Below are 15,080 nucleotides of genomic sequence, written 5' to 3'. Positions count from 1 at the left end.
CTCAGGCATCAGATGCTTAGGTTCAAATTCTGACATCACCCCACTAGGCTGTGTGCCTTTGTATAGGTTACTTGCCCACTCAGTGTTTGGTATATTGTCACCTAGCTGAGTTGGACATTCAGCAAATCGGCTTTTGGCAAATTTGCCTGCTTTGACTCTGAATGCCACACTAATAACCTTAGACTTTCTTTCTGTGGGCAATGGGGAGTTTTAGTCTAGGGAATGAAGAGATCAGGTTTTTATTTTGTTTTGTTTTTTTGAGACAGAGTCTTACTCTGTCACCCACGCTGGAGTACAGTGGTATAATCTCAGCTCACTGCAATATTTTTCTCTTAGGTTTAAGCAATTCTCCTGTCTCAGCCTCCCAAGTAGCTGGGATTACAGGTATTTGTCACCACGTCTGGCTAAGTTTTGTATTTTTAGTAGAGACAGGGTGCCACCATGTTGGCTAGGCTGGTCTCAAAGTCCTGACCTTAGGTGATCCACCTGCCTCAGCCTCCCAAAGTGCTAGGTTTATAGGCGTGAGCCACCGTGCCTGGCCAGTGATCAGGTTTTTATTTGAGAAAGATTATTTGGGTAGATTTCCAGAGGGGAAAACAGAACGTGGACAAGTATGAAGGTAGAAATACCAGTTTGAGGGCTAAGAATAGTATTAGATGATGAATATATGAGTGGAGACATGGAAAGACTTGGTGACAGACTGGCTCTGGAAGACAAGTGGAAGTTGGCAATGTTGATGAAAGTTCTGCTTTAGGCTCTTGGGTATATTGTGGTGCCTTTAACATAAAGATCATATAATAGGCAAAAAAGGATTTGGGATATATGGAAATAATGAGTTAATAATTCATTTAGGATTCTATGAGACATCTAGAATAATGGCTCTGTCTGGTGTACAAAGTGCAATTCAGCAGGGAGATTGGGCAGGAGATATAAACAGGATGGTCATGGTTGAATCTTTAGCAATGGAAGAGATCTCCCGCAGAGAGCATGTTAGGGAGAAGAGCAGGGATTCAGGGCATGACCACAGGGACCTTAAGGATGATTAGAGGAAAAAGAAGGCTTGGAGAAGTCAGAGAACTAGGAGAGAGTAAAGAGGAGTAGTGAGAGCTCAATGGAAGGAAGATGTTTCTCTAGGCACAAGGAAGCTGACTAAGCTGTTGACAAAGAGAGGTCAGGACAGATGGCTTAAAAATATCCACAGGATTTGACAAGTAGGAAATCAATGGTAATCTTAATGAGAGCAGTTTCGTGGACAAAACAATCTGGTTTCTTGTCTGGTACCTAGCACACAGTAGGTACTCTATAAATATAAATTACTGAGTAGAGAATTGAAACTGAAACTGCAATAAAATGAGGAAAAAAAAAAAACCCAACAGGCATAGAGAAGAAGTTGTAGGTTAGTAATAAATCTTTTATTATTTTTTTATACAAATGCCATGAGAACATAAGCCTCTTACCTGGAGGGACCAGTCCATACAAGTGACCACTCGATGCTTGGACCAATGCTCATCATAGAACTGACGATTGAAAGAAAGATTGGCTCCAGCCTGAACATCCCTAGGAGGATTTAAACATCAGAGATAAATATGGGGATCTCTTTCTACACTGGTCATATTGAAACACTGATGTGGCAAAAGTCTCCACACAATACTCTCTGAAGCCAGAATGTTAATCTAGACTGCACACCCTGATAAAAATTAATGAACTAAAGATGGTCATCTTTATGAAAAGCTCTTTCTAATCTGGCCCAAAAAGGGTTTCCACATGTTGTTCCAAGACTGTTATGAAATGTCAGATTTGTTTCAAGTTCCCATCTTGACCAGTTCCAAGCTTTCTCCAACCCTCCTTCAGGCCAGAGCCTTTCAGGGAGAGGCTCTCCCTGAAGCAGGGTTTATCAGAAATCTCTCGCTATCAAGGGAGCACAGCAAACTAGAGGATTCTTTGATATTGATACCATCTTATTTGTTGTTCTTAGACCAGAAACAATAAGTATGTTTTTATTTACTTGTAAATTCTGATAGGCTATAGCAGTAGCCTCCTCACTCAATAGTAAGTGGTAATTTCTACCATGAGACAGGTGTGGTAGACAGTGGAGGATTCACCAGATATGTTCCAGATACTTACCCTTCTGGCATGGACCAAAACAACATCCGAGTCTAGGAAGATTGCGCTTCAGACAGTGTTTACTTGGCTGACACTCAACTGGCCATAACGGCTGCTTCAAGGAACTCAGCGCTGGTTATGCAGCTGCTTCATGAGCTGAGTATTTAAATCGAGTAATGTTTGTTCTGGGCCAAGAACTATGGGATCTGCATAAAAAGCTGCCTAAGTTGCTTGGGCTTTGGTTTAGAAATTCTTTTACACCCAAGATTCCTCTGTTCATTTGCTTCAACTGCTGGCTTGCACCCTGCATCACTTAACTTATATGGCTCTTGTTCAGACTGGATGACCTGGCTTCCGAACAAGTTATTTGGTCTCGAATTAGTAAACTTAATATGATGGTTTTTTTCTGTCAACCCTTCCTCAGCTCCACCATTGCAAACTCAAGCAATATATATATCTGCATACACACACACACACACACACACACACACACACAAGTTCTGCCAGTAGCCTAGGGTAATACTGAGCCAGGGACACAGAGGGGAATAGGACCAACAAAATCAAGTAAGTCAGAGAACAATGGCTTTGCAAAAGAAAACAAAGATTGCAGAGTATGTATATTCAAAATATTGTTGTCTCTTCAAGGTTGTCTAAAGATGCTGCCTACTGTTGAGAACATGTTCAGAACTCCTTTTTGAAATAGTTTTTTATGCCTCTGTTACATTCCCTTGAGCATCCCCAGTGATGATAAGACATTGTCCTTTAAGAATGTATTTGGATTTTAGAAATGGTAAAAAAAAAAATCAGGTCTAATGAAAAAGGCAAGTGATACTACCTTCAAATATCATTCTTGGCCAAAAGAAATATATGGCAGAGAACAGCTATATTTATGTTGTATAAGGCTCACAGAGTCCCTCCTGTTCTCCCCATGATGATTGCTGACAGTCACGGCTTTTTCCAACACCTATGCCATAGTCATAGAGGAAGTCATTTAGGGACACTTGCTTTTATTGATTAGTTTTCTGTTGTCTGTAAATATATTCTTGCATATATTAATATGTTTCCTAAAAGGCATATACACATAGGCATACTTTTATGGTACCAAAAAGAGGAAACATTTTCCAGTCTCTATTCATCATCACCCACATCAGTTAACTTCTCCCACACCTCATGTTATTTTCTTCAGTTTCCTATTTGCTTAGACATCGGATCTAGTAGATACAACACAAATTTCCTTTGCTGCTTACAAGAATGTTTTCTTAAAGGATAATGCATGTGACTCTGCCAGTCTCTATCACCTGGACTGTTCCCCAGATACCAAGCTGAAAAGCATTTCACAGAAGCACGTGATAATTAGAGGGAAGCTCTAAGCCAGAACTTATCACCAAGCCCACAGTCAAAGCTGTTCAGCAAGATGAATTCCAAAATTTCACCCTCCTCTGATTTCTTAATTTTGAATTTGCCTAGTCAGAACATAAATAAACTTAGAATTAACAGATAACTTACACTATATTTTAAAGAATGCACACAAGAGACTAACCCATCTTTTTCCTCTAACTCTCGGCCGCTGTAGTCAAAAAAGATGTCGGAGTCTTCAGCCAGGGCTCTTTCAATTACCCGTATTGTCCGGTCAAAAAAGATGAGAAACTCCTCTGAATGAAGGATCTGCTGTTTTTCTTCCTCTGTCAGCTCCCTTGGGGGGGCTTTATTTATTTTTTATGTAAAAGAGATTGTTAGGGAAGAAAAAAGGGACAATTAAAACTTATCAAGAGGAACCCAACTCTTGAGAGAGACTGCTTAACAAAGGCATGACAAGACACAGTGAAACAAACCATTGTTAATATTGATTCTAAATTATTTATAAATTCACACCAAAGGCTCCTGCAGATGTCCCCACAAAAAGATTGCATATTTGGTCTAAATGTTATTTTGAAGAGTTGAAGAAGATTACAAATAAATATAGATTGATGTGTTTTTAGCAATCATTTCTAAATTTTTTTAACTTGAAAAACAGCTCAAATAGGGCATAATAGATAAATTTACAAAACTATGTATTTATATATGCTATTGTACTATTGTCAAGCTGGCAATATTAAATAATTAGGAACATTCTATAATATGATCCACATAGTACCTTTCCTCTTTCTACTGAGTAAATTTGTAAATTCATTTTATTTTAAATGGTTAGTTGGTAAGGCTAACTGATTGTTATATAGATTATATTCTAAAGCAAAAATGTATCCTTCCAAACCTGCTTTCACTCAAGATCTTCGGCTTTTAGATAAACACATGGAACAAATAAATGCTTCTATAAAACAACCCACAATTGTTTTTCTGCCTTACTTTTCTACCATGATTAATCTTATCAAACTAAATTTGAAGATAAAAAATGAGATAAAGAGATCAAATAACTAGCACTATGTCATAGTTTCTGAAAGTGAACTCACCTTAGAGTCAACATATGGTTACATAAACCATTCCTTCAGTTGTATGTTTTACATAAAACTATAGGGAAGGGATTAGGAACTCTCCAGACTGGAAAACCCTCAAGGGCAGAAACTGCCAGCTGAACCTTTGTGGTTCTTCAGGAACCCCAGTTCAACTCTGGTGGAACGAGCCTCCGATAAAATATTCATTAGTTACTCTTTCAGTGGTACAGGAGCTCCTGAAGTTAAACTTATAGGAGGAGGGTAGTGCATTACAATCACAGGTGGAGCCTCTGGTGGAATCACTCACCCACAGGTTTTCCCAAGCACTTCCACAGCCATCCTAATAACCAGATCGATTTCTACCTGGCCACATCGTCAGAAGAATCTTTTAGGTACTATCACCTGTAGCATAATGTTTTATGAAAGTGCTACATAACATCTTGAAGCCTAAGAAATCTGCAGTGCCAAAAAGCCCTTCTACTGAGTCATGGCAGTGGATCCAATGTTCATAATATCTCCCTCTTTCTAGCCTTCCCTTCCCTGCCCCAGACCATGATGCAGGGTGTCTAGAGAAACTTGAGAACCTCTATTCGTACAAGAAACTAGAATGACTCTGATGTAGTTGGTTTATACCTTAAGAAATACTCTCCAGGAAATATTAGGACAACATGTGATTCATCTATTATAGCAGAAGACTTTCTCCTAACACAGTCCACTCCATAGTTTCCAACAGTCCTAAATATAATTAGAAATATTTCTTTGCTGCCTAAGTCTCCAGAGCCCTAAATATTCCAATGTGTACTGGGACTTTCCAAGGACCCCCATCAACTTCTACTGAGCAGTGCTACTGAGACACTAGTTTTTGAAATGGTGAATCAGGCAATGTTCACACTCAGAGTTTGGCTAGGTAGTGGGGAAAGAGGTGGAGGTCATGAGTAACAAAGAACTCTATGAAACCAACCTGGAATCAAGCACCCTGCCATATGCTAACTTTGATTCTTTAATCAATGCATTGAAGCTCTCTGGGCAGCAGTTTTATCTATGAAATGGAGATGATACCTAAACTTTAAGTCTGGTTTAAGGATTAAAGATAAATATGCTGGGATTCGATAATTAGTAATTAAGTAGTAATTTATTAGTCTGCTTTCTAAAACTATAAATGAGACATTTGAATTATTTCACTCCAGAATATAATAAAACTACAAAATGGAACTAGGCAAAAGGGAAAAGACCCTACAAAATGATAGGTCCATTTGTTTTGGTTAGTATTGTTAAATAAATTAATAAACCTGACTTAACAAGAATACTATGGCCAAGAAGAATGTCTTATTTAAAAAGACTCATTTGGCCATGGTTACTGTTAATAGATGACTTGAAACACACTTGAAATTAAAGATGTAGGAATTATTCTCCTTTATTTCTTTTTCATGATATTAAAAAATCTTTCTAGTCTCTGTTTATCTTTTTGAGCCACTTCTATTTCACCTGTATCTTTCCTTACAGGTCCATTACCTTGAATAAAAAATGGTATCTATGTAATTTTCTGTAATTTATTTTTTTCCCTGTAGTTTATTGTCACTTTGATCTCAGCTTTCAAGACACACAACTTCTTCTTTAACAGAAACATAAATGGCTGATCAAAGTGTGCTTCCAGAGGCCAAGTTCAGGTAGGTGGAGCACTGGCCTCTCCAGATACTATGTTTAACAATACAATATTTGGCTTGAAATTAAAATGCTACTGAAGCAAACAAAAGATATATTTTATATTAAGCTTTGATGTCGAACAGGGATCAAATGATGTGATTTGTTGGCAGAAAATAATCAGATGAATGTGCAGATGAGCACTTTTTAAAAATCATAAACAATATTCAACTTAAATAGGGCCACAGTAATTTTTGATTAAATAAACCAAACATCCCATACTTAAAGAACTTTAAATCGATAAGTATTGTTACAATATAATGAAAACATAACAGAGCATCCAGGAACCACAACCAAAGGGCGTATTCAGAGATAACCTCACCAGACATCATATTTCATGAAAGAAAATTGGTTGATTAATGGAATCCACAAAGTTCAAAATACAGGAATAAACAAATAGAAGCAGAATTGTTTTACTCCAAATAGACCCCAAATTCTCCCTGAAGTGTCTGTTTCTACAGCTTTTTACTATCCCTGGAACCTAATAAATTATTTTAAACAAGTTCATGGTATTAAGAAGGTAAGAATTTAATAGCAAAGGACATACCAAAACAAAACGTGGGCATGGATAATAGTTTTTCTTATAAATTAAGCAGAAAATATTATTATAGCAGATTTTTTCTTTGTTTTCACAACACAAAACATGGAGTGTTTCTGCCAAAAAGTGACAGCTAACAATACTTGGTGCATTTAAAGAGCACTTTAAGAAAAAGTAGATTCTACTTTACGAAAAGTAGAATGCATTGATATGACTTACATATAATCCAAATGATAAGAAAATTTTCAAATTTACCAAAATTTAACCAAACAATTATATTGAGCCTGAATAAGATATACAAAAGAAATTTTACTGAATACCTGAAATTCAGAAGACAGACTAATCCATGAACTTGTGGCCTGCAAAATTAAAATCTAATATAAATGTCACTGAGTGTCTACTTTTTATTGCAGATATATTAATTTTTCTTAGTTTTTTATATATAAAAATACTTTCAAATGTTTCTTTCAAGCATGATTGTATCTCATTTCTTATGTTTTACTGACCTTTCCTGGTATCCTCAATGTAGACTTTGTCATTCTTTTTAATTAATGTACACTACTTTAAACTATATCTTTTGCGTTCTAGCCTTCTGGTGATTTTTTTTTCCTGTATAAAAATGTACAATTCATAATGAATTTCACAACTTATACTGAGTTTTTAAGTATCTCATTCTATGTTAAAAGTTAGTTTAAAAATATCTACAAGTACATCTTGACTTGTTTCAGTGAAGTAGCTTTAAATTTCAATAAGATTATTTAAAAATTTTTTCAAGAATATCTAAGGGATAAAAAAATAAATAAACCCATGTAGCCAGGAAAAGCATTAGATTAAATAAGGACAGTGGCTCTCATGGGAATTTTACAGTGAAATCAGTTCATAAACAGCAGCAAGGAAACCAAACCAAACTAAAAGCGAAGGATATCTTTCTCTGAAGTCAGTGTGAGGTTTATGAGTTCATTTGTATTTACAAAAGAGTTTCCCAGTTGCATTGTTTTGAATTTCTAAACATGAAGATACTAGGGCACTGACATATAGAAGTTTTCTAAACTTTGATCATAAGATGAAATATATCTGCTGTTTTCCTATTCTATTGCAGAAAAAAGTAAACAGTAATAAGTCAAAACTGTATTTCTTTACTGTATAAGGCATTTTGATGTCACATGGGCAAAAATGTCAAAAGTTAGTGAGTGAGTGCTGATTGTTTTCCCCATGTCCCCCTCACCATTTTTTTCTTCCTTTTCACTCCAAAAACAAAAAGCCAGATTTCTCAAAAATGTGTTCCCTGGTTTGAAACTGTGTATGTCAAGTTTCAGCCCAGAGTAAATTTTTATGGCTGAGTAATAAATCCCTGAAACGCAGAGTTCATAATGGAAGTGCTGACACAGCCCTAACTACTCTGCAGTCGTGTGAATGGCGCCACGATTATATCTGCTAGAGATTCTTTCGAACGTTTGCAAAATACTGTCTTGCTTAAAAAAAAAAAAAAAGCCAGAGTTTGATGCCAACATAAACATGCTTTTAACCCATTATGTGCTAATTTGCAGAAAAGCCATTAATGGAGAATAAGGCACACAGTGCAGCAAGAACAGGAAACGTTCTTTCAAACTTCTTTTGGACTTTTAACATGACTTTAATCAATTCCATGAAGCATGAATAACAGTTAAAACTGAAGGGTGTTTTCACTTGGAACTTAAGAAGGAGGTTGCTTTGCTTTGCTGGAGAAGATGATTTGGAGATTAGGGCTGGGGTAGTGGTGATGAGGAACCCAGGCCAAGACACACAAAATATACCCTGGCTCCTTATCACCAGGTATATTTTGAGAATATTTTGCAAATGGTAAAGGAGTACTTTAATAGAGCCTGACTTATTTTGTCCCTTGCTGCACCTGTAATCATGATATTCTATTCACCAACTTTTTTTTTTTAAAAAAGGATGTTTTTAGTATAAGTTTAAATGTGAGATCTCTTCCATCAAATTCATTTAGACTCTCAGAAAGAGTAAGCATTGTGTCTTCTGCGGATGCCACTGTTAAAATGCTGAATCTTCTCCTAAGACTTACTCATACCCTAGAACTTGAAAGTGACTGAACTTCTCAATGTCTGACATCTGGCACAGTAACAGAAATAAGACCCTTAACAATAGTTCTCCAATGAGTTTAAAGGATTTTGCTTGCATCTCTACTGGTATTTCCGCATTCTTTTAAATGTACTTGCTGGGGCCCCTGTAACCATGTCATTTCAAAGCTATGGGATATGGCAAAGCTGAGAACAGAGAGCTGGGGCCCCCAAGGGCATCCATTCCCACCAGGTTAGAAACCAGGTATAGACCCAGGCACTGCAAGGCAAGACTACTAATGATAATTTAGCAAACTTTTATGTAACACTTACTTTGTGCCAAGTATTGTTCCACACTAGCCCTGTTTAATTTTTTAAAAACCTTAGAAGATACATATTATCTCTGTTTGCCAGATGGGGAAACTGATGCAAGAAAAGGTTAAATAACTCGGTCTGTAGTTATCACTCAGCTAACAACTGACAGAGACAAGATCTGATCCCAGGTAGCCTGGCTCCAGAGGCTGTACTTTTTCATTACTATCTTGCACTGGCTTTTAGATACCTGAGATTGCAAAAAAGAAACCAAAACTAAAAGACGCACATGCCAACCCACACTCACACACTTCAAATGAGCCTCACTATAAAGTGATTCTTAATAATTTGTAAGAATGGTCTCATTTAACTCCATATGATGTGGATGTCATCTGTAATAGGTATTTGGGCTACTGTAATTTTCTCATGAGAGCACAGGGTGTTGAAGTGAGTACATGGGACCAATACGTATTAATTCCAATACGTATTAAGTCCCCAGTGCTGAACATCTGCCACACTGTGCCAGAGCCACAACCATCTTTAAAATTTACAAATCAAATGAGCTTCTAATCAGAGTTATATTGATCTATACTTGGAAGACTCAGTGAGAAATACAGAAGAAGCTTCTTAATCTACACTCAGTTCTCAGGTCCCACTCTCCATTTGTCAGCAAGTAAGACACATTCAAAATTCTCTTCTGTCTCCGTGGGCTGAGAATCCCAAAGTAATCCAAAGTTGGGTGTGTAAGGAAATGTCACCTGTAATATTTCCTGTCCCTCTTTTTCTTTTCTTTCTTTCTTCTTATAGACACAGTGCTATCATGAGGAAGGCAACAGGGTGAAATGTACGGGCTTTAGATTCGACTCTAAATCTTGGCTCATGTGCTTGTACATTGTATGTCCTTGGATAAGTTTTTAGACTTCTTTCTTTGTAGTTCTCTGCCTATAAAATAGGGGTAATAATATTATCTGCTTCAAAACGATGTTGTAAGGAGTGAATAATATCTGTGGAGTGCTTAGGAAACAGCCAAGTGCATAGTGAGTCCTTAATAAATATTAGTTATTATTATCACCAGAACATGTAAGAGGTTGTTCCTCCTTATACAGGCAGACTTGCAGAAGAAAAATTTTAATAGCAGAATTAATAGCGATGATCGCTATTAATGTTTCACGTAGATCACATGAAAACACTTCAAAATTTATTGACAAAATAATTATATCTAGTCCTTTGCTTTACTGTTATCATTGGGAATGTATGATGGTGTGACAAGATAACATGACGGCTGGTAACAAGTGTTTTCTTTTATCACTATTTAGTAATAATTATACTAGAATTGTTACTGAAATTGTGGACGTTTGCACTTTATTTGTATCTATCAGTCAAGAAAGAAACGACTCTTTCTTTGGCGATTATGGTTTATGTTGCTAAATGTAATGTATTGAACAACCATAGAAAATATTCCATAGAGAGGATATAAATTATATTTTTACTTAGCTATATCGTCTTTTGGTAAAAGCAAATAAAACAATTACTTGACTTATTTTCGATACCATACCTTCTTTCACCTCCTGTTTTTTGTCTTGATTTTCCAGTTCTGAGTCCTGGCCAACTTTAGGTTCCACCATTTCCTCATCTTCCTCATCCTCTAGAAAAAAGAAAGAGAAAAATACAGTATTTTCTTTCCTCAAAATCAAAGTCTTTGGTTGACAGTGGGAGGTAGGGGTAAAGGGTAAAGTTCTCATCATTTAAGGCAACATCTAAGTAAATCAGTCCACAACGAATGCCCAAGATTAAATGTTCATGAATTTATGAATAAATTATCTCCAAAAGGGGCCTCTTTGAAAATTTCCCCAAGCTGCTGAGAAAACCATGCTGAGTGGACACCTGTACATCCAGCTCCAGGCCCTCGCCACGTGGGATGTCTTGGAATTGCCTCTCTGACCTCTGAAGCTTCTTCGAAGATAGCCCAGGAACAGATTTTAAAATGTTTCCACCTGGACCACATTTTCCACAGGGAACACCTGTTGTACAGATGACTCATTTCCAATTTAATTCTCACCAAATTAATTTGTTTTTGACCTACAGGAAAGGGTTAAATATAGGTCTGACCCCAGGTCAAATGCCACTGGCAAGTAAACAACAAGGGGAAGGGCCCCAAAGTCAATGCCACTGGTCTGGGAGAAAACAACCCGAAATAGTATTTACACATTCAGAGCAGTTCATGCATTAATGTGAATTTAATGAGACTAACAAGATGACTGAGTTGGCTACCCCTGCCAGATGTCAGAGTGACCTTCCTGCCCTATGCAAATGTGTGCTCATTTTTCCTCTCTCTCAACTTGCCTCTCCTAGAGGCCCCTTCCATTACAGAGTGTTTGAAAGCATCAGACACAATGTAGAAGGTTTAGGAGAGAGTCAAGGTGTCATAAGAAAATCCAGATTATAGAAACGTAAATAATATAACAAATTAAAATTTGCTTTCAATGTTTAAATACAGTATTGTACTCCATGTAGGTTATTGATTTCATTGGTCCAAATAGAGTTGAAAGGAAATGACTTTGCTTCTCCCTCTACCCCATATATTTATGAATTCAACAAATATTTACAGACCTTCTATAAAATCTTAAGCTCTGTGGATAGTCCCATTTCTATCCCAATAAATCCTGATATTTATCAACTCAAAATTTCAGCACCAACCACTTAGAATACATTATAAATGCATACTTAAATGCTCAAATAAAGAAGTATATCATGAAAAGCAACTTACAAAATTCTAACTAATACTAGGCAAGTGATTTGTGGAAGGAATAGAAATTTAAAAAATATAGGTATCTAAAGTATAGCATTGCAATTTAGATATTAACTTTTTTTTTTTTTTTTGAGACAGAGTTTCGCTCTTGTTACCCAGGCTGGAGTGCAATGGTGCGATCTCGGCTCACCGCAACCTCCGCCTCCTGGGTTCAGGCAATTCTCCTGACTCAGCTTCCTGAGTAGCTGGGATTACAGGCACGCGTCTCCATGCCCAGCTAATTTTTTTGTATTTTTAGTAGAGATGGGGTTTCACCATGTTGACCAGGATGGTCTCGATCTCTTGACCTCATGATCCACCTGCCTCGGCCTCCCAAACTGATATTAGCATTTCTAAAACATGAATTTTAATTCATACTCTATAGGGATGCAGGGAGACTGTGGAGCCAAGCTCACTACTTTATAACCACGCCATACATATGTAAGAAAGAATGGAAAACACTTTAAAGAACCGTCATTTATTATTCACACATATCTCTGAGGTCACATTTATGAGATGAAAAGCCACACTTAAAATTTTGAAAAGAACACTGTGACCCAGACTTTTAAACACATAAATCTTTAAAAAGTTAAGTTATAAACAGCATATCTATGTCCTTATCCATATGTGAATACATTAATGCTATCTCTACACACACACACACACACACACACACACACACACAAATTCCGCTTGGAAAGTCCTTAGCAAAATATCCATCTTGATATGATGTATCTTCCTAACCCAAGGACTAAACATAAAGTCCAGTGAGGAACTAGCTTGAGAGAAGCTTCCTCTTTCGGTAATCCTTGGATGAAGAGGCAGTTTTCAGCTGCTGGTAAGTGGCTTCATTTCTGAACCTTCTGGAGACATTTCTTTAACAGATTCAGCAGCTATGCCCTGATACTTATTAAGTACAGGGCATTATCTGCTGTATTTTCAACAACAAAAAACGGTGATAAGGCCAGGGCTTATCACCTGTGTCCCCAAAATTGATCTGTGTCCTCAAAATTCGTATGTTGAATAAACCCCAGTACCTCAGAATGTGGCCTTATTTGAAAATAGGGTCACTGCAGATATAATTAGTTCAAATGAGGTTATAATGGAGTAGGGCACCTAATCCAATATGACTGGTGCCATTATAAAAAGAGGAAATTGGATGCAGACACACACACACATAGGAAGAACACCATGTGGAGATGAAGGCAAAGATAGACCTGATGCTTTTACAAGCCAAGGAACACTGAAGAGTGCGAGCAAACCACCCAAAGTTAGGAGAACACATTTCTCCTCAAAGCCCTCAGAAGGAACCAAGCCCACAGACTTCTTGATCTGTGATCCTAGCCTCTGGAACTGTGAGGCATTAAATTTCTGTTGTTTAAACAGCCAGTTTGTGGCATTTTATTATGGCAGCACTAGAAAACTAATAAAGCCAGTAAGTGCATTTCCTTCTATAATCATACAATCTAGTAGAAGGGATACAGTAGATATTCAGTAATACTTAAGGCAGTCATGAGTGCATCACTTATATAATCTGATTTATTTATCAGAACTTAGTATGATTAGCCCAGTTTTGCAGATGAGGAGATAATAATTACCCCCAAAGGAATTGCAACCATATCCCACTTCAAGTTCTGTCTGGCTCTGCCTGTTTTGGGGTCTGTGATCTTTAACCACTATACAAACTGCCTCCTGAACCACAGCATGATGTGAAATAGAAACGCCATGGAGAAAGGACAAAAATACAAGCAGCTGCAATGTTCTGTTGCAAGGTAAGGAGGCTTTGCAGGGGCTTTTTGAGGTGGACTTGCATGGCCTCAACATGGATAGTTCTTCCACTTTCACGAGGTGAGCAAATACAAGTTTTAGCTGAGATGTTAGGTTTCACACCCTTGAGAGCTGTACATATGGATTATTTTATTTATCAAGAATATATATGCTACAACCACATTGTTCTAATTTTCATTCCGGAATCCACTGCTTTGAGACCCGGCTGGCAATGCTTAATATGAAGCGTTAATTCCCCCAGCCAGAAAGATTCACAGCTTGGGTGACAGCAGCACCCCGAGGGAAGTATTTGATCATGTTCCAGGCTGGAGTCCACCACTTGCTGGCCCCTGGGTTTTATCCAATTCATGGGAACTCTCTGAGCCCCCATTTCCTCATCTGCTGGAGTGGAATAATAATCCTTCCTTAAAACACATTGTTGTTGTAAGAATGACTAAATAAAATAACCAATACAAAATTGCTTTTTAAACCATAAATTCTCAGAAGAGTCAAGGTCATTGGGAACATACTTAAGCAGAAATCTTCAAAACAAACGTTGCCTTAGATTCTAACAAATATTGACTGAGCACTTACTATGTGCCAGATGCTGGGCACATACCATGGAACAAGACAGACAAAATAATCTCTGTGCTCATGAAGCTTCCATTCCAGTGGAAAGAAACCACAAACAAATAAGAAAACAAAACATATATTGTACCAGACAAGTGCTATGGGAGAAAGGACAAAATAGGAAAGAGAGTTCAGGCATTCTGGTCAAGAGTGGGATAGTCTCAATTTAAAGCAGAGGCCCCCAAAGGCCACACAGAGGTGACATGTGAGCAAAAACTTAAAGGAATTAAACGAGTGAGTTGTGTGAAGACCTTGGAAAAATAAGACTAATAACAAATAGATTCTTGCTTCTCAATCCATGGACCCGAAGGGAGTAATGGATCAAGGTCTGGATTCATTGATAACTAGTTCTTCTGACTATAGATAATAATTGTGCTTTCATTACGAGCCATCTAGCTCGTGCACTTACATCCTCTAGTTCTTAAAACTGAAAGCAGTTTTACCAAATGACTTTGAATTAGTCAGCTTTAAATAGTAACAAGTTCTCATCTTTCACAGCTATAAGGGTATTTATTTTAAACATTAATTCTCAGAAGAGTCAAAAAAGAAACATCGTGACCAAAAGTGCCACTACGAGCTTATTGGAAAAATATTATTCTGTGAAGGGCTTGGCTATAAAAAGGTCTAGGTTTGTGATACAATGTCTAGGTTTATGAATAGAAACATGTGAGGAAATAGCAGGTTATCTAATTCCTTAAATGGAAAATCCTTCCCCAGAGAATATGTTTTCAATCAGTCTAAAAAACACACACACA

The 15,080-nt window shown here is 37.2% G+C and overlaps 1 protein-coding gene across 5 annotated transcripts in view; it reads right to left on the bottom strand.

The window, feature by feature from the left end:
* The window catches only part of DYNC1I1 (dynein cytoplasmic 1 intermediate chain 1), a 328,200-nt gene that overhangs the window by 112,069 nt on the left and 201,051 nt on the right, over window positions 1-15,080 (bottom strand). For all 5 annotated transcript variants that reach the window (XM_003921229.4, XM_074379474.1, XM_074379472.1 and 2 more), the window contains 3 exons: window positions 10,696-10,785; window positions 3,644-3,806; window positions 1,458-1,557 (listed from right to left, as the gene is read on the bottom strand). In XM_003921229.4, the coding sequence (XP_003921278.1) occupies window positions 1,458-1,557; window positions 3,644-3,806; window positions 10,696-10,785 (353 nt within the window). The remainder of the gene's footprint in view (window positions 1-1,457; window positions 1,558-3,643; window positions 3,807-10,695; window positions 10,786-15,080) is intronic.

The sequence above is a fragment of the Saimiri boliviensis genome, chromosome 10 (assembly GCF_048565385.1).
Source record: "Saimiri boliviensis isolate mSaiBol1 chromosome 10, mSaiBol1.pri, whole genome shotgun sequence".
Taxonomy (NCBI): Eukaryota; Metazoa; Chordata; class Mammalia; order Primates; family Cebidae; genus Saimiri; species Saimiri boliviensis.
This window is presented reverse-complemented; position numbering and strand designations above follow the sequence as displayed.